The sequence below is a fragment of the Grammomys surdaster genome, unplaced genomic scaffold (genome assembly GCF_004785775.1).
Source record: "Grammomys surdaster isolate TR1022 unplaced genomic scaffold, NIH_TR_1.0 958, whole genome shotgun sequence".
NCBI classification, from domain to species: domain Eukaryota; kingdom Metazoa; phylum Chordata; class Mammalia; order Rodentia; family Muridae; genus Grammomys; species Grammomys surdaster.
The window spans coordinates 6920132-6939255 of NW_021605377.1; the positions used below are offsets into that span (position 1 = coordinate 6920132).

At 38.3% G+C, this 19124-nt stretch overlaps 1 protein-coding gene and 1 non-coding gene across 3 annotated transcripts in view; one reads left to right on the forward strand and one right to left on the reverse strand.

Annotated features, from left to right (window-relative positions):
* Positions 1–18373, forward strand: part of Eea1 (early endosome antigen 1) — a 116017-nt gene extending 97644 nt beyond the window's left edge. For both annotated transcript variants that reach the window (XM_028783097.1, XM_028783099.1), the window contains 7 exons: positions 7227–7412; positions 8164–8295; positions 9535–9720; positions 10956–11194; positions 11816–11936; positions 14061–14159; positions 14720–18373. In XM_028783097.1, the coding sequence (XP_028638930.1) occupies positions 7227–7412; positions 8164–8295; positions 9535–9720; positions 10956–11194; positions 11816–11936; positions 14061–14159; positions 14720–14842 (1086 nt within the window). In that variant the 3' untranslated portion in view covers positions 14843–18373. The remainder of the gene's footprint in view (positions 1–7226; positions 7413–8163; positions 8296–9534; positions 9721–10955; positions 11195–11815; positions 11937–14060; positions 14160–14719) is intronic.
* On the reverse strand, positions 12672–12734 carry LOC114634525. The gene has a single exon (XR_003713341.1). It is a non-coding gene; the product is annotated as a U7 small nuclear RNA (small nuclear RNA).
* Positions 18374–19124: the final 751 nt, after the last annotated feature.

The window sequence follows — 19124 nt, forward strand, 5'->3', positions numbered from 1 at the left end:
ATTGTTTGTTTGTTTGTTGTTGACTCACAGTGAGAATACCATGTCCACCATGACTGAAAGCTGTGGCAGTAGAGCTCAAGGCCACAGGTCCCATGGTATCTGTAGAGACAGACATCCTGCCTGGCCTCCCTTCTCTCCTGTTCATTCAGTCCAGGCCCCCCCCCCCAGACCATGGAATGGTGCCCACATTTAGGGTGGGTCTCTCTGCCTGAATTATCCTAGTCTAGAAACTCCTTCACAACTCAGCCAAAGGTTGGGTTCCATAGTAATTCAAAGTGTATGTGTTCACCACCACATGAGGGACTTAGAGCATCAGTAACTGTGATATTAACTACGTCACTTATACCACGGAGACAGAGGCTCAGGACAGGCCTATAGCTGGTCAGAACAGAGTTACATAAAAGGCTAAGTTTACTGAATGAATGAGATTGACAGCTGTGAAATATCCCCCTATAAGAAAACTCTGTCTTGTTTATCAAGGTGTTTACCAGGTCAGGTCAGTGATCCTCGAAAATGTATGTGTGTACATATGTAGCATTCAACTGTATTTCTTTCTCTTTTTTTCTTTGTTTTTTTTTTTTTTAAATTGGATATTTTATTTATTTACATTTCAGATGTTATCCTCTTTCCCAATTCCCCCTCAGATACTCCCATTCCATCTCTCCTCCTCCTGCTTTTATGAGGATGTGCCCCCACCAGCCCACCCACTCCCACCTCCCCGCCTTCGAATTCCCCCACACTGGGGCATCCAGCCTTCATGGAACCAAGGACCTCCTCTCCCACCTATGCCCAACAAGGTCATCCTCCCCTACATATATACAGTTAGAGCCTTGGGTCCGTCCCTGTGTGCTCCCAGGCTGGTGGTTTAGACCCTGGGACCTCTGTTTGGTTAGTATTGTTGCTCTCATGGGGCCACAAACCCCTTCAGCTCCTTCAGTCTTCTCTCTAACTCCTCCATTGGGAACTCCTTGATCAGTTCAGTGGTTAGCTGTGAGCATCTGCCTCTGTATATGTCAGGCTCTGGCAGACCTCTAAAGAGACAGCTGTATCAGGCTCCTGTCAGCATGCACTTCCTGGCATCCACAACAGTATCTGCCTTTGGTGACTGCACATGGGATGGTTACCCAAGTTGGGCAGTCCCCGGAAAGTTTCTGGTCCATACTTTTATCTCCATATTTGCTCCCATGAGTATTTTGTTACTCCTTCTAAGAAGGACTGAAGCATCCACACTTTGGTCTTTCTTCTTCATGAGCTTCATGTGATCTGTGAGTTGTATCTTGGGTACTGAGAGCTTTTGGGCTAATATCCAGTTATCAGTGAGTACATACCATGTGTGTTCTTTTTTGATTGGGTTACCTCACTCAGGATGATATTTTCTAGTTCCACAATAATAATAGCTGAGAAGTACTCCATTGTATAAATGTACCACATTTTCTGTATCCATTCCTCTTCTGAAGGACATCTGGGTTCTTTCCAGCTTCTGGCTACTATAAATAAGGCTGCTATGAACATAGTGGAGCATGTGTCTTTGTTATATGTTCGAGCATCTTCTGGGTATATGCCCAGGAGTGGTATAGCTGGGTCCTCAGGTAATGCTATGTCCAATTTTCTGATGAATCGCCAGACTGATTTCCAGAGTGATTGTATCAGCTTGCAATCCCACCAGCAATGGAGGAGTGTTCCTCTTTCTCCACATCCTTGCCAGCATCTACTGTCACCTGAGTTTTTGATCTTCTGACTGGTATGAGGTGGAATCTCAGGGTTGTTTTGATTTGCATTTCCCTGATGACTAAGGATGTTGAACATTTGTTTAGGTGCTTCTCGGCCATTTGCATTTCCTCAGTTGAGAAATCTTCGTTTAGCTCTGTATCCCATTTTTAATAGGGTTATTTGATTGTCTGGAGTCTAATTTCTTGAGTTCTTTGTATTTATTGGGTATTAGCCATCTATCAGATGTAGGATTGGTAAAGATCTTTTCCTAATCTGTTGGTTACTGTTTTGTCCTATTGGCTTTACAGGAGCTTTGCAATTTTATGAGGTCCCATTTGTCAGTTCTTGATCTTAGAGCATAAGCCATTGGTGTTTTGTTCAGGAACTTTTCCCCTGTGCCTAGGTATTCGAGACACTTCTCCACTTTCTCTTCTGTTAGTTTCAGTGTATCTGGTTTTATGTGGAGGTCCTTTATCCACTTAGACTTGAGCTTTGTACAAGGAGATAAGAATGGATCGATTTGCGTTCTTCTACATGCTGACCTCCAGTTGAACCAGCACAACTTGTTGAAAATGCTGTTGTTTTTCCACTGGATGGTTTTAGCTCCTTTGTCAAAGATCAAGTTGACCATAGGTGTGTGGGTTCATTTCTGGGTCTTTCAATTCTATTCCATTGATCTTCCTGTGTGTTCCAATACCATGTAGATTTTTAAAATCACTATTGCTCTGTAGTACAGCTTAAGGTCAGAGATGGTGATTCCTCTAGAAGTTCTTTTATTGTTGAGAATAGTTTTCGCTACCCTGGGTTTTTTGCTATTCCAAATGAATTTGCAAATTTCTATCTCTATGAAGAATTGAGTTAGAATTTTGATGGGGATTGCATTGATTCTGTAGATTGCTTTCGGCATATGGCCATTTTTACTATATTAACTCTGCCAATCCATGAGTATGGGAAATCTTTTCATCTTTTGAGATTATCTTCGATTTCTTTCTTCAGAGACTTGAAGTTCTTGTCATACAGATCTTTCACTTGCTTGGTTAGATGCACACCAAGGTATTTTATATTTTTGTGACTATTGTGAAGGGTGTCATTTCCCTAATTTCTTTCTCAGCCTGTTTATTTTTTTAATAGAGGAAGGCCACTGATTTGTTTGAATTAATTTTATATCCAACCACTTTGCTGAAGTTGTTTATCAGGTTTAGGAGTTCTCTGGTGGAAGTTTTGGGGTCACTTAAGTATACTATCCTATCATTTGCGAATAGTGATATTTTGACTTCTTCCTTTCCAATTTGTATACCTTTGACTTTTCTTTTGTTGTCTAATTGCTCTGGCTAGGACTTTGAGTACTATATTGAATAGGTAGGGAGAGAGTGGGCAGCCTTGTATAGTCCCTGATCTTAGTGAGATTGCTTCAATTTTCTCTCCATTTAGTTTGATGTTGGCTACTGGTTTGCTGTATATTGCTTTTACTATGTTTAGGTATGGGCCTTGAATTCCGCATCTTTCCAGGACTTTTACCATAAAGGGATGTTGAATTTTGTCAGATGCTATCTCAGCATCTAGTGAGATGATCATGTGGTTTTTTTTCTTTGAGTTTGTTTATATAGTGGATTACCTTGATGGATTTCCATATATTGAACCATCCCTGCATTCCTGGGATAAAGTCTACTTGATCATGATGGATGGTTGATTTGATGTGTTCTTGGATTCAGTTTGTGAGAATTTTATTGAGTAATTTTGCATCAATATTCATAAGGGAGATTGGTCTGAAGTTCTCTTTCTTTGTTGGGTCTTTGTGTCCTTTAGGTATAAGTGTAATTGTGGCTTCATAGAACGAATTGGGTAGTGTTCCTTCTGTTTCTATTTTGTAGAATAGTTTGAAGAGAATTGGTATTAGGTCTTCCTTGAAGGTCTGATAGAATTCTATACTAAAACCATCTGGTCCTGGGTTGTTTTTTTTTTTTGGGGGGGGGAGACTTTTAATGACTGCTGCTATTTCTGTAGGGGTTATGGGACTGTTTAGATGGTTTATCTGCTCCTGATTTAACTTTGGTACCTGGTACCTCTCTAGAAAATTGTCTATTTCTTCCAGATTTTCCAGTATAGGGTTTTGTAGTATGATCTGATGATTTTTTGAATTTCCTCAGTTTCTGTTATGTCTCCCTTTTCAGTTCTGATTTTATTAATTTGGATACTGTCTCTGTGTCCTCTGGTTAGTCTGGCTAAGGGTTTATCTGTCTTGTTGATTTTCTCCCAAGAACCAGCGCCTGGTTTTGTTGATACTTTGTATAGTTCTTTTTGTTTCTACTTGGTTGATTTCAGCCCTGAGTTTGATTATTTTCTGCCATCTACTCCTCTTGGGTATATTTGCCTCTTTTTGTTCTACAGCTTTCAAGTGTGTGGTCAAGCTGCTAGTGTATGCGTTCTCCAGTTTCTTTTTGTAGGCATTTAATGCTATGAGTTTTCTCTTAGCACTGCTTTCATTGTGTCTCATAAGTTTTGGTATAATGTGCCTACATTTTCATTAAATTCTAAAAAGTCTTTAATTTCTTTCTTTATTTCTTCCATGACCAAGTTATCATTGAGTAGAGTGTTGTTCAGTCCAAGGGTCCAAGGGATTATTTCAATCTTCTTGTATCATTTGAGGCCTGTTTTGTGACCAATTATATGGTCTATTTTGGAGAAGGTATCATGAGGTGCTGAGAAAAAGGTATATTCTTTTGTTTTAGGATGAAATGTTCTATCGATATCTGTTGAATCCATTTGGTTCTTAACTTCTGTTAATTTCACTATGTCTCTGTTTAGTTTCTGTTTCCATGATCTGTCCATTGCTGAGAGTCTGGGTGTTGAAATCCCCACTATTATTGTGTGAGGTGTAATGTGTGTTTTGAGCTTTAGTAAAGTTTCTTTTATGTATGTGGGTGCCCTTGCATTTGGAGCATAGATGTTCAGAATTGAGAGTTCATCTTGGTAGATTTTTCCTTTGATGAGTATGAAGTGTCCTTCCTTATCTTTTTTGATAACTTTTGGTTGAAAGTCGATTTTATTCGATATTAGAATGGCTACTCCAGCTTGTTTCTTGGGACCATTTGCTTGGAAAAAATTTTCTAGCCTTTTATTCTGAGGTACTGTCTGTCTTTGTCACTGAGGTACATTTCCTGTATGGAGCAAAATGCTGGGTCCTGTTTATGTATCCAGTCTGTTAGTCTATGTCTTTTTATTTGGGAATTGAGTCTATTGATGTTAAGAGACATTACGAAAAAATGGTTGTGGCTTCCTGTTATTTTTGTTATTAGAGGTGGAATTATGTTTGTGTGGCTATCTTCTTTGGGTTTGTTGAATGATTACTTTCTTGCTTTCTCTAGGTTGTTGTTTCCTTCCTTGTGTTGGAGTTTTCCATCTATTATCCTTTGTAGGGATGGATTAGAGGAAAGATATTGTGTAAATTTGGTTTTGTCATGGAATATCTTGGTTTCTCCATCTACAGTAATTGAGAGTTTTGCTGGGTATAATAGTCTAGGCTGACATTTGTGATCTCTTAGGGTCTGTATGATGTCAGTCCAGGATCTTCTGGCTTTTATAGTCTCTGGTGAGAAGTCTGGTGTAATTCTGATAGGTCTGCCTTTATATGTTACTTACCATTGTCCCCTTACTGCTTTTAATATTCTTTCTTTGTTTTGTGCATTTGGTGTTTTTATTATTATGTGATGGGAAGTATTTCTTTTCTGGTCTATTCTATTTGGTGTTCTATAGGCTTCTTGTATGTTTATGGGCATCTAGTTCTTTCGGTCAGGGAAGTTTTCTTCTATAATTTTGTTGAAGATATTTATTGGCCCTTTAAGTTGGGAATCTTCACTCTCTTCTATACCTATTATCCTTAGGTTTGATCTTCTCATTGTGTCCTGGATTTCCTGGATGTTTTGGGTTAGGAGCTTTTTGCATTTTGCATTTTCTTTGACAGTTGTGTCAATGTTTTCCATATCTTCTGAACATGAGATTCTTCTATCTCTTGTATTCTGTTGGTGATGCTTGCATCTATGACTCCTGATTTCTTTCCTAGGTTTTCTATATCCAGGGTAGTCTCCCTTTGTGATTTCTTTATTGTTTCTACTTCCATTTTTAGATCCTGGATGGTTTTGTTTAATTCCTTCACCTGTTTGGTTGTGTTTCCTTGTAATTCTTTAAGGGATTTTTTGTGTTTCCTCTTTAAGGGCTTCTACCTGTTTACCATTTTTAAGGGAGTTATTTATGTCCTTCTTAAGTTCCTTCATCATCAACATGAGAAGTTATTTTAAATCTGAATCTTGCTTTTCTGGTGTGATGGGGTGTCCAGGACTTGCTATGGTGGGAGAACTGGGTTCTGATGATGCCAGGTAACTTTGGTTTCTGTTGCTATGTTCTTACGCTTGCCTTTTGACATCTGCTTATCTCTAGTGCTACCTGCACTCACTGTCTCTGATTGGAGCCTGTTTTTCCTGTTATCTTGGTTGTGTCAGAACTCCTCAAAGTCCAGCTGTCTCTGTGATTGTGTGATCCTGAGCTCCTGGGTGGAAGAGCTCCTGGGACTCAGGCTATCTCTAGGATCCTGAAATCCTATGATCCTGGCAGAGTTAGAGCTCCTGGTAGTCCAGCTTCCTCAGCTGCTCTGAATTCAGTGCATCCTCCGCTGCTCTGAGTATAGTGGTTCCTCTAGGATGGGTCAGGATATGGTGTCTTCACAGGAACAGACCAATTAGTAGTCTACCCCAGCCAAAAGGCTTAACTGTATTTCTTTTTAAATTGTTTTCTTTCATTTCTCCACTGGTCTTTTCTCCAACTATATATGTGTTCTCTAGATATATTTGATATAGTTGTTACTTACCTGATATTCCTTCCTATTATAAGTAAATAAATACTCAGTGAATGGTTTTAGATTATTTAGGAAACCTTAAGCGTTGTCTTTCCTTCCCCCTACCCCCATCCCCATCCCTCTTCCCCCTCCCCATCAACCCTCTCCTGATACAATTTCTCACTAAGCAGCTTTGGCTGACTTGGAATGTGCTATGTAGACCAGGCTGACAACCAATTCACAGAGAGCCACATGCCTCTGGCTCAAGAGTGCTGGGATTAAAGGTGTATGCCACTAGGCCCAGCAGCTTTAGTCTCTTAAGATCCTAATTGTGCTGAAAAGATCCTATTGCCTAGTATCTTTTTCTGATTATTTCTACATTTATCTAAGCTCATTTATATAAATATTCATCCTAGTATTGTACCTACCTATAGTATTTACTGCTTTGATTTACTGTATAAGTTTGTAGCCTAAAGGCATTCGGCTATACCAGATAGCCCAGGTATGGAGTAGGCTACCATGTAGGTTTGTGTAACTACCCACTTCACTGTTCACATACAGTGATAGCCAGAGCATATCCTCAACATTGACATGCGGTTATTTACTGTTTGCTATTGTGCTTTTATTAACTGTTACTGTTTTTGAAATTTACTAATCATAATAATTTGAGGAAATAATTTTTTGTAAGTCTGTAGAAGAGAAGCTCACTCTGGCACAAGAAGACTTGATTTCAAACAGAAATCAAATTGGAAACCAAAACAAATCAATTCAAGAACTGCAGGCCACCAAAGCTACTTTGGAGCAGGACTTGGCAAAGAAAGAGGAGCTGTTGAAGGAGCAGAGTAAAGCCCTTCAGGATGCTCAGAGGGAAAAGGTACCTCTTCTCTACCTCACCTCAGACTCTAGACTTGGAGACCAGCCTCTCAACCCCCCTAATGACTCAGTGGCTCCCTGAGGAACTGAGACTTTGAGACTGTGTGCAGTCCTTGGAGGTCCTGTGTCTCATCACTACTGCCTGTGGTGTCTGTCTATCCAGTTCATACTGCGTTTGCTGACTTTTATAAGCATGTTTTTCATGCCATAGAACTTTGTTATATTCCAAACTGGAATTCCCTTTAATTATAAATTGTCTTTTTAGAAGTGGGGATTGTGAAGCTGGGATGGGATTCATGATTTATGGCTCAAATGTAAACAGTTCTGACATACGATATCGAATTGGTATTTAACTGCAAGGATTTAAGCTCATCTTGTTATAGTGTCAACTACTCAGAGTAGATGACTGAATTTTTTTAAATTTTATATATTTATAAACTATACATTGAAAAGTCAACTCAAAACAGAGAACTTTATATAAAAGCAGTAATAGTAATAGAAGTTGTAAAAATGAGTCGTATTGCTATACTTCTCAGTAGCCTCGCTCTTCTAGGTACTGTTCACTTTGTAGTATTTACTGAAACTATTTAATGTCAGTATTGACATTATCAAGGTAAACAGGAAGGAAGATACACAGTCTGCTCTAGCTAACCTCAGGAGAGAGGTGCGAGCAGAGTCATAAACACCAACATTTTAGCACACTAACTTTCAAAAAAGTGGGTGCTTTATATTTATTTATGATTTCTCTACAGTCAGTGAAGGAAAAAGAACTGGTAACTGAAAAGTCTAAATTGGCAGAGATGGAGGAAATTAAATGTAGACAAGAAAAAGAAATTACTAAGCTCAATGAAGAACTCAAGTCCCACAAACAAGAAAGCATAAAGGTAGGTTGATACCATGTCTTTCCCTCTCATCTGTTGTGGTTTTGTCCTTTACACTTATGTGTATTAAATAAAAGAGACTGAGAAAGAACCCACTATGCACTAGACAAGTTATTTTTCTATTTTTGACAAATACTATGGCCAGAGTGCTCTTTATTGCATGATATCCAAACCCATATTGAAACCTACATTCATTCTCTGATTACTGAATAAGGCAAAGCAGCTGCAGAGTAAGCTTAGATTGTAATGATGAAGTGGGACACTGATTTAGACAGTTCTGTTTATAAGTAATAGTTTGCAAACATGTAGGACTTTAGATTTAATCTTCTGGCTTAGCATTTTATCCCTTAGAAACATATCTGGTGTTGGTTGCAGAAGCTCTGTACTATGTGATTTGTAAAGTGTTATGTGTTTCACAAGAAAGCTCGGGTGCTCTCTCTGGGGCTCCCCTGATAGATAGCCTTTCTATCTATGGCATACTCGTCTTTCACCTCACAATTTGTCTCAGGTTCTTTGTTCTTCCAGTCTGTGTGTGACTCTGTAAGTCAGTTTATACTCACAACATAATAAATACTATGTTTGATGACTAAATGAGTATCCAGTAAACACATGATAAGTGAGCAAACTGAAAGAAAGGTGTAGAGATGGGTTTCAGATGATGTAATTAAAACATGGGCATATAGAACATCACCTCAGTGAAATTATTAGTGAACAGGAAGTAAATATCTTGCATGTAAAATAAGTGGTTTGAAATATTGAACTTACAGACTCACTTATATCCGGTGTTGTGAAAAGTTGTAGGAACTTCAACTGTCATTTGACATATTGATTAAAAGTTGTCTTAGTGTGCTTTCTGTCTATCACATGCTGTGATAAAACACCATGACCAAAAGCAACCTGGAGAGGAAAGGGTTTGTTTCATTTTGTAATTCTCAGGTCACATTCTATCACTGAGGAAAGTCAAGGCAGGAACCTGGCAGCCAGAACTGAAGCAGAAGCCTTGACGTGCTGTGTAGTGCTGTGCTCAGTCTGCTTTCTTATAGCACCCAGGACACTAGGCCAGGGGTGGTCCCACAGTCAGCTGGGCACACCCATATCAGTCAAGAAGATACCTCTCAGGTTTCCCACAAGCCAGCTGGTGGTAGCGTTTTCTTCATTGAGATTCCTTCTTCCCTTGTGTTGAGTTAACAGAAAATTACCCTGTACATAGGGATGATTTCTTTCTGGCTTTTTTTTCAACAGGAAGTAACAAATCTCAAGGATGCCAAACAGCTTTTGATTCAGCAGAAATTAGAACTTCAGGGCAAACTGGACTCCCTGAAGGCAGCTCTTGAGCAGGAGAAGGAAAGTCAGCAGCTGATGAGAGAGCAGGCGAAGAAAGAGGAAGAGAAGCGGAATGAAGAGTTTTCTGAGAAGGAAGCGAAGCTGGTCAGTGAATTAACTTAATAGCAGGAGATGTGTTTAAAGTAGAGCTTTGAATCACTCCAGTAGGATTTTTCTACCTAGAGACTGAGTGAAATGGGTGAAAACTGGCAACAGAAACTTTGGGTTGGAATTACAGTGACTGAAGCCTGCTTTTCCTTCCCTGCACTGTTTTCCTCATAGGAAGCATCTGGCTTTCCTTTATTGAACTGACTTCAATCTCACCAGATAGCTTTGCAGAATGCTCTAGCTGATCTGGAGGTTTGCATTATAGCTCTGGTGGTGTTGGACCCTAAGATCTAAAGGGGGGGGGGGGATGCGCTCCCACAGAAACACTCACAGACAGAGGACTCGATGCAAAAGCAAGAGGTTTATTGATAACCAGTGCACTGGGATTCCCCTGAGCACGCAGGCTAGAGGAACCCCGAGCTAAAGCTAAGAGCAGTTTTCATACGCATTTTCACAGAGCTCAAGAGGGCAGTTTTACAATCACTTCTTAGATAATAACCACAAAGGCTGATCTCAAACAGCCACTCCCACACCCGGTTTCTAGGTAACTCAGATTTGCACATTATCTTATAACAATGAGTGTTAGCTAAGTGCCCCAGCCTGATGGGATTCAACGAGACCCTAGGGAAGGGGGCAGAAGGGTGAAGGGACAAGAGACACAAAGATGTAGAGCAAGTCTGAGGTTCTGAAGCTAAGGGCCCAGCTTCCTGATACCCTTTAATCCTCTTATCTTGGGCCCTTCTTCTGGAATGTGTATGTAAGTCTTTAGAATGTGCTTCTCCTGGGATGTGTCTCTGGGGAAGTTAATTTTTAAGTTTAAACTGAGACCTGAGATTTCTTCAATTTTAAGTTTAAACTGAGACCTGAGATTCCTTCAGAGGTTGGAAAGAGGAGGGAGGATGCACTGAGACAAGAGAGCCTAGCTTTGTCGACAGGACATCTTATTTCTCCTACCATGTACATCTTTCCCAGTCCTGGCACACAGAAGAATCTCGAATTGTGTCACATCATCTCTGTCTACTGAGAACCTTGCTGACCCTCATTTCTGCATCACAGATTTTGATCAAGCCTATTTAAATTACTCGTTTGGTTTAGAAAATTAGGATCTTAGTGTATGAGAAAAAAATGTTCTCCTGCCTCCTTCCTATATCTTTGCTGCTTTGATTTCAGTGAGTAGAAATATTATTTTGTACCACTTATATAATAACTTCTCTTTCCCTATTTTTTCTTAGCATTCTGAAATAAAAGAAAAGGAAGCAGGAATGAAGAAACATGAAGAAAATGAGGCTAAGCTTACCATGCAGGTCACAACATTAAATGAAAACCTGGGTACTGTGAAGAAGGAGTGGCAGTCTAGTCAGCGGAGAGTTAGTGAGCTTGAGAAGCAAACGGATGACTTACGGGGTGAAATTGCTGTCCTAGAAGCAACTGTTCAGAATAATCAAGACGAAAGAAGAGCACTACTAGAGAGGTGATTGATGTCTGAAATTAGTACTTGTTGGGCATGAGGGTGGTGGTGGTAGTAGTGCAGGCACACCTTTAGTTCCAGCCCTCAGGAGGCAGAGGCAGGCGGATCTCTGAGTTCTAGGCCACCTTGGTCAACAGAGTGGGTTCAGGACAGCCAGGGTTACACAGAGAATCGCTTTCTGGGAAAAAAAGCCAAAAAATAAAAAAATTAGTTTGTATCTATTATAAATAATAGAAATATTGTCCACTTTTTCCAACTAGACCAAAAATTGATGAAAGTGTGTAACCCCTTCAGGTATGTAAGTAGCCATTAAGAAAATCAGACTTTAAAAGAAATTAAATAGCTGAATTTAATGTATTATGTTTAAAATTACCAAAATATTCCATTACTTCTATTCCAGAAAGGTCTTTAATGATTTTTTTTTTGTTTTGTTTTTTCAAGACACGGTTTTTCTGTATAGCCGGGGCTGTCCTGGAACTCACTCTGTAGACCAGGCTAGCCTCGAACTCAGAAATCCGCCTCCCTCTGCCTCCCAAGTGCTGGGATTAAAGGCGTGTGCCACCACTGCCCGGCTTTTAATGATTTCTTAAATATTAACATTGTCTTTGCAATCTATTTTGTAAGATGTCTTAAAGGAGAAGGTGAAATAGAAAAGCTTCAGACCAAAGTCCTAGAGTTGCAAAGAAAGCTGGATAACACGACTGCAGCTGTGCAAGAGCTGGGCAGAGAAAACCAATCCCTCCAGGTAAGGTACCTGGTGATTCTGGTACTTTCTTCCAGGTTCTCTCTCAGTGAAAATATACTTTTACCTTTAGGAAAAACCTTCAGAGTCAAGGATGTAGCTCAGTGGTAGAGAACTTGCCTGTCATATGCAAGGACCTGGGTTCCTTCTCTAGTATTGAATAACACAGAGAAAACCAAAAGGACAGTGAAACTCATTCTTAGTAAATGTTTTCAGATAAATACTGTCTGCTGAAGACCAGCATCTGCCTGTCAAGGGTCCCGAGAGAAGGGATGTCTGGGAGCAGCAAAACAAATGACTTGAAGTCAAATCGTGGGTCCAAGCTGACAGCCTATGGTCTGTTCAAGATGGTTTTCTAAGACAGCTCTCTATAGATAGCTCTTGGCTCTGTAGTTTGCTCAAGACAGCTCTCTTGATACAGCTAGCTTTCTGCTCAAAAGAGATCTCTCTGCTTGAGATAGCTCTCTGCTAGTAAAAATTCTAAAAGTTTTCTCCTGGGAGAGAACTTTTAAAAGCTCATGGGTTTTCTAACCAGAGTCAGAAAAGCTGTTATAAAAAAATTTCCAACCAAGTCAGAAATCCTATTAGAAAAATTCTAGAAGTAATTCTTGGATTTCCTGATCATAATCAGAAAGCCAGAAAACATTCTACAAGAGCTGTGTTAGTTCTTCAAGCAGTTCTCTATGATAACTGCTAGAAGAAATTCTACAAGAGCTGTGTTTGTTCTCTGAGTAATTCTTGGGATTTCTGACCAAGGTAAGAAATCCTGTTGGAAAAATTCTAAAAGAGCTATGTTCACTCTTCAGAGATCTCTAGACAGCTCAGCTCTCCATAGAAAAAACAAAAACAAAACAACCCCCTCCATCTTCTCTTCTAGCTCCTCTCTTGCAGACCAAAAGCCCAGTCTTTTTTTTACATATCAATTCAATCTTCTCTTCCAGACCACCTCTTGAATCTGCATTTTACTCCCTGGACCGCAAATACATTTAACATTACAAAAGAATTCAGAGCTCTGCCTGCCTTTGTAAATTTGTCTGGGTGGAACCTTCCCTGTAATCACCTCTCCCTCAATCTCTTTATCTCCTTCCTTAGTGTCTTTCTGACAAGCTGGCTCATAGTGCAGCTGCCTCTGTTCTTTTAAATCTGTGAAGACCCTTATAGGATCCATATTGCCTTCTTATATTTTGCATAGTTGAGAAATTACATATTTTGAACTCATGTTTTTAGAGTTCTTTCCCATAGCCTTGAGGACTGTCCTGGAGATCTCAGTGTTTACCGTGTGGCTAAGACATTAGCCACACCCTCACCTCCTGTACTCCTGCAGTCTCTGATTACCTAGGAGTGATTAACCTTGGCCAGGAAGACTTTTCTCATGGGAGGAGCCTGAAACTATGTACATTATTTATACAACAAGCCTTATTACTGCAGCTACACTCATGGAGGCCATGCCCTGGTGGCTGTGTTCCAGGGTCAGGAACCATGAATAAGGCAACTGTCCTTGTAGAGATAGTCTGTAGATTTTATGAGTAATTACCTAAAAGATAAAAAGGTAGTTGTTCCAGAGACCTCTTGTTTGAGAGTGACATTGTTCTAAGACTATCACAGAGAAAGAAATTTTAAAAATTCAGGGAAACAAAGGAATAAATAAATAAGTTGGTAGATATTTAAGGAAATGATCACAGGCCAGGTATGGTGATGCAGATCTTTAAATCTTGCACTACATAGGAAGAGGCAAGGAGATCACTTCAAGTTGGAAGTCAGCCTGGACTATAAATCAAGACCTCAAGCAGGGGCGGGGGGTGTGTGGCAGGTGAGCCAGCAAAAGCAAAAGTGAACAGAAAGTGAAGTGATCATGAGGGAAAATTTGCTGTTGATAGCACAACAAATGTAAAATTTCCACAACTTTAAAATTGCTAGAGCCTCTGAAAAATAAAATTTATTTAATTTTGTTTTGTCATTCAGATTTATGAATGTAGCTAGTCTGACAAATGGAATAGTATTTCTGACTTTAAAATTTTGTTTCATATAGCATAAAGTCAAAATTTTGTAAATACCTGCAACAAATAACCAGCTCATCATTGTGTAAAATGTTATATAGTCTAATGTATCAACTGTTTTTAAACACAGATCAAACACACGCAAGCGTTAAACAGGAAGTGGGCAGAAGACAATGAAGTACAGAACTGCATGGCCTGTGGGAAGTGCTTCTCAGTCACCGTGAGGCGGGTAAGGGACCCCAGAGCTGTGCTGGGGGCTCCGTAATGTCAGTCCACACAGGCTAGGTTCTGCTTATCTTGTGTGTTGGAATTTTAGTTTTAAAGTCAGTCACTTTTTTTGCACTGGCTGTCCTCTGGAGCAGTTTTCTGAAGTAGTGAGTAGTCAACTTGTATGTTTTAATTTATGTGAGTTCTTTTAAAAGAAGCAAAAGCAGAGCGATTTAAAGAAATGTACTATAAATAAGTCTGTTATGTTTAAATTCCAAATGAAGACAGTGTTCTTGGGGCTTTTGGTGAATAGGCAGAGTTTTTCACTTGATAGGAGCACTTTAATGCTTTAAAAGAAGGGCTTCCTAGAATTCTCTTGGGAATTCTAGGATAGAGGCAAAGTCCATCTAAAATATTACCACAGTGTGTGGTCAGTTTACGGGTTAAATTACATGGGGGATAAACTCAGATACTCACAGAGATATCATCAGACTCATCTTGTGCTTTGTAATAGTAATGTAGCTTTATAAAGCTCGTGCTATAGCTTCTGTGCTTGAGACTGTTTAATTTTTGTTTTACCAGCATCACTGCCGACAGTGTGGAAATATCTTCTGTGCTGAGTGTTCAGCCAAAAACGCCTTAACTCCTTCTTCGAAGAAGCCTGTTCGTGTCTGTAATGCATGTTTCAATGATTTGCAAGGATAACGGGTTATCACAACTGCAGAGTAGTGTCACACTAACATTAGACTTTTAATAAATTGATTTGGACTCTGGTTGCATACTAGGCCAAATTGGAATTCGTATATTTTGGAATGTTACCAGTATCAAGTAAAACTCTTCTATTTTTGTGAGACTTGGGTTCATCTTTAATTACTTTTTTCCATTAAACCCCTAAAACAGCTTTCATGCCAAGGTCAGAATTAGCCAATGAAATGTAAATAATCTTTGGACAGAAAATAGCAATGTATTTTTTTAAATATAATTTAATTATTCACAGATGATGACTACAGTTCCGTAGCTTGTTTCTCTCAGATTCTCTGTACAGAGTGTCTGGATGGTTCGTATCACTTGTTGCAGTTTTGTTGCACAGTAACACAGTGATTCTGTTCTCTTGGTGGAGTCATGCACAGGAACGTAACACTTCCTGGTTTCCTCCTGTAGAGCTCTGTAGCTCAAATATGTTGTTGTGTTATACATATTACTTGAGTGTTCTAAATGCAGTTTATGCTAAATGATGTGTTAACCATGAATTCAAGTGTGGTTTCTGTTTGGGCAGTATCAATTAAATTCTCAAGTAGATTTCATGAACTCCTATGTAAAATTTATGGTACTTCTGGGATTGTATTTATGAAACTAGAGTTAAGTTGCACTTCTCTATCTTATTTCAAACACACACACAGTCCCCTAAACAATTGTATTAATGCCCCACCCCCACCCCGAGCTGGAGGGTGAGTAGTAGAACCATGTGCTGGCCTGATCCTTGATTTTGCTGGTAAAGTTTTCTGGAATGATCTCACAGCACAGCCTCACTCCCTCCTTTAAGCATCTTTAGGAAGTTTGCTTTCTAACTTCATAGTGTAGCTCAGCCTCACTGTAACTGTGCTTGCAGTTTAGCCTTTTAAAGATAAGAACTGCTACTGTCATGTCAGTGAAGACAAAATCAAATGGTAAAATTCTTCTTTATACTTTATTAACCTACTAGGAAAGAATACATTGACAGTTAGAAAGCTGGCTTCATGTCTCTGATGAGGAGTCCTTATTAACTGGGGATCTTTTAACTTTGAAAAAAAAAATCATGCTATGAGATCACACAACAGTACAGAACAGAGTCCATAAGGCCCCACACCTCCATATACCTACGAGCTCCTAAATTATGAAAAAAATGAAAATACAGTTGCTAGACCCCTTAAAGGTCATTTGTCTGCCAACTGATACACTTGTTATTGGAAAAGCATCTGAAGACTGAACTTACTACATACTAGTTTTTAAATTATCTTTCTGAAGAAGACATACAAAGTTACACATTGAATCATTGTAGTCATTTAATAATAATAGCAGAGAAAGGTAAGAGCTAATATTTCATTTGCAAGAAAGAGTTTATAATACACATTGCTCTCAGGAGTATGTTGGGATCTTCATGTTTTTATGACATACAACATACACAAACAGCAAGAGGCTGACATGTAATTTCTAATTATTAAACAAAGTTAAACCCTGCTTTCGGTAATTACTGAGGACATTGACTATACTCCAGGACTTGGATAGATATATATCCTCGAGCTTATATACTGGAGTGATACAATGGCTCTATGTTAACAATAATAGTTGGGTCATATAGACTGAGCTGTTTATGCATTTTATATAATTGTGAATCCTTTTGGGTAGGCCTAATTCTACATTTTTGTTTTTTGCATATAAATTCTTTGAAGTATGTTAGAAAAATGCAGATATTCACAGTACTACTTTGTGAAAATTCTGGATTAAGATATTTGTTCATTTTATCCATTAATTGAAGACACTGCAGACTTTCTTTTTGTGCATCCCTACTTCACAAAAAACAGGAGTGGCGACAAAGAAAATCATGTTTATGGTAGTTTTCTTGTTTCCCCAGTAATCTTATGTCATAGGTCCCAAATAATGTCTCTACCACACGCTACTATACTGATGACACGATGAAGCCAAACAAACCAGTATGGACTATTCAGTATGGACTAGAAACAAAAACTGAAGATTTTTTTCTCCTTTACTTAACCAGTCTTGTGAGTTCTTTCTGGCTGTACATTTAGATGTTTGCTAAGTAGTCTTGTCTTGTCAGTGGGTTGAAGCTGCCATGTACAGAGTTCCAGTTCTTGGCTACCATACAAAATTGGCATCAAGTGTTGGCAAACTGCAAACCCCAGCACAGAAAGGGGAATTAAAGTCAGATTGTGCTGGGTATGTGTCCAGTAAGCTGTATGTAAAGAATATTTGTAATGGATAGCAGGTAAAGCTGCTGAGACTCGTTTTGAAGAAAGAAAAGGAAACAAACACAAAAACCTCAGTTTGGTGTACAAATAAACATTTTGTTCAACTACCTCTTAAAGTGGAATTAGCTAGTTTAATGGTTTCCTTATCGTAATATTAAATAGCAACTGCCAAATTTACGTTCCCATGCCTCTTAAAAGGTCTTCATGGTTATTTTATATAGTTTTGAGGTCTTTATGGCTACTTTTTTACTCTTGCATTTGCATAAGATGTTTAGCCTCTAAGCAGAAGGCAAATGACAGCCGTATATTTTGATATTTGTGATCTGTTTAACTATAGCAGTTTTTTTTAATGCACTTTGGCTATAAAAACCATGGATAACTTGATCTATAAGATTTAAATGTGCCATCAATTTAGTATCCCTAGACATAAGCTTGATGAATGATCTTCTATAATTATAATGTGCCAGATTTTCCCGTGTCTTAATTGCCCATTGCCTGAATTTCAATGATCAAATTGTTATTGTTGCACATGTGAATACTGTGTATAAACTTCCTGAATTTATGTAAAGTTGTATAATATAGAATAAAAAACCCACTGTGTTCTTTCTGTAAGAAGTAATGAACTTATTGTAACATGGTCCAGCCACAAGTCTGACAGTTTATGCTTCTCTGAATTGGATCATATATCCATAGCTTCTGTACATAATTTTGCATGAATATTTTCTCCTTCAGTTTTTGGGTATATTATTTATATTGTGTTTACTACTTGTGATCATGTAGTTGTGCCTTACTTTGTGAAAGAATTTAGCTCAGTAAATACTGTAATTTCTAATCTCAGTGATTAGAAAGTTACCAATTATAAATAAATATAACGGATAAATTATAAGACAGCATTTAAATCTGTATAAAGAACAATGGAAGGATCCTTATTGAATTGCCACTTTTGTTTTTTTAATATGTTAAAGAAGATATTAAAGACCATTTCTTTATAGTAGATGTTATCCAATGACTATGATTGCTTTGCTTGCTTTAAAGGAGAACATGCTATTAGCTGTTTTTTAAAAAATTCACCAAATATTAGGACTTTGCCCTTGGATACGATAGTGGCCATGTTTTAATGTTATATACCTTAAGATAGTAATTGAGTTCCTGATCTCAAGGGAATTCATTAATGCCATTTTGGTTGAGATGTTCCCTCTTCATCTTTCAGACTAGGTTTATAGAAAATGAACAGAACTAAAAAGAAATATTAAAAAATATAATCAATCCATTTTTCATTGTATATTTATGTTTAATATCCAGTTGGCCAAGTATTTAAAGTATTTAAAGATACTTTTGTGGAGATCCAGTACCCAAATGGTTTTTGTGACCTTTTTCCTGTATCCTACTGTTCCAGAATGAATTGTTTATTTCCCTATTTAACTCAAATGTTCATTAAACTCTGAGGAATTTAATATGCACATTCTTAAGCATGTGATATATAGTTGATGTCATTTTGTATGCTGTATAGAATTCATATTTCTAGGTGACCTCTCCTAGAGCTATTTGTATTTTTTCTCCTAATTTTATGCTAACCTTCCCCTTAATGATATTTCCAGAGAACACTAGTTCTTATGCATATAAATGTGTGATTTTTGGGCTAAAGGAATCTGGAATGTTACCTCATCTAGTTTATTACTAAAACTCCCTGGAAGGTGAACATCAAACTTCCTTCTTAAAACCAATTTATATAGCCTCAAATTTCTCCGTAAATCCTTCCTTGCAAAAATCTATTTAGCCTTTTTTGGACATAATTACTTTTAGTTCTACACAGATGCCATCGTTAGGAACTCACTAGATGTGTGTTCTTTGTCTTTCCTCCTCTTGTTTATTTTTTTCCTGTTTAACTTTTTAAGATAGCATGGATATTAGTTAATGGGTTTGACTATGGTGTTTTCATACAGACGTGTCTTTATTCTTCCCCATCGTTTTGCTTCCTCTAACAGGTTACTGTTTCCTCTGCATTCCTCTGTTGTCCTGTA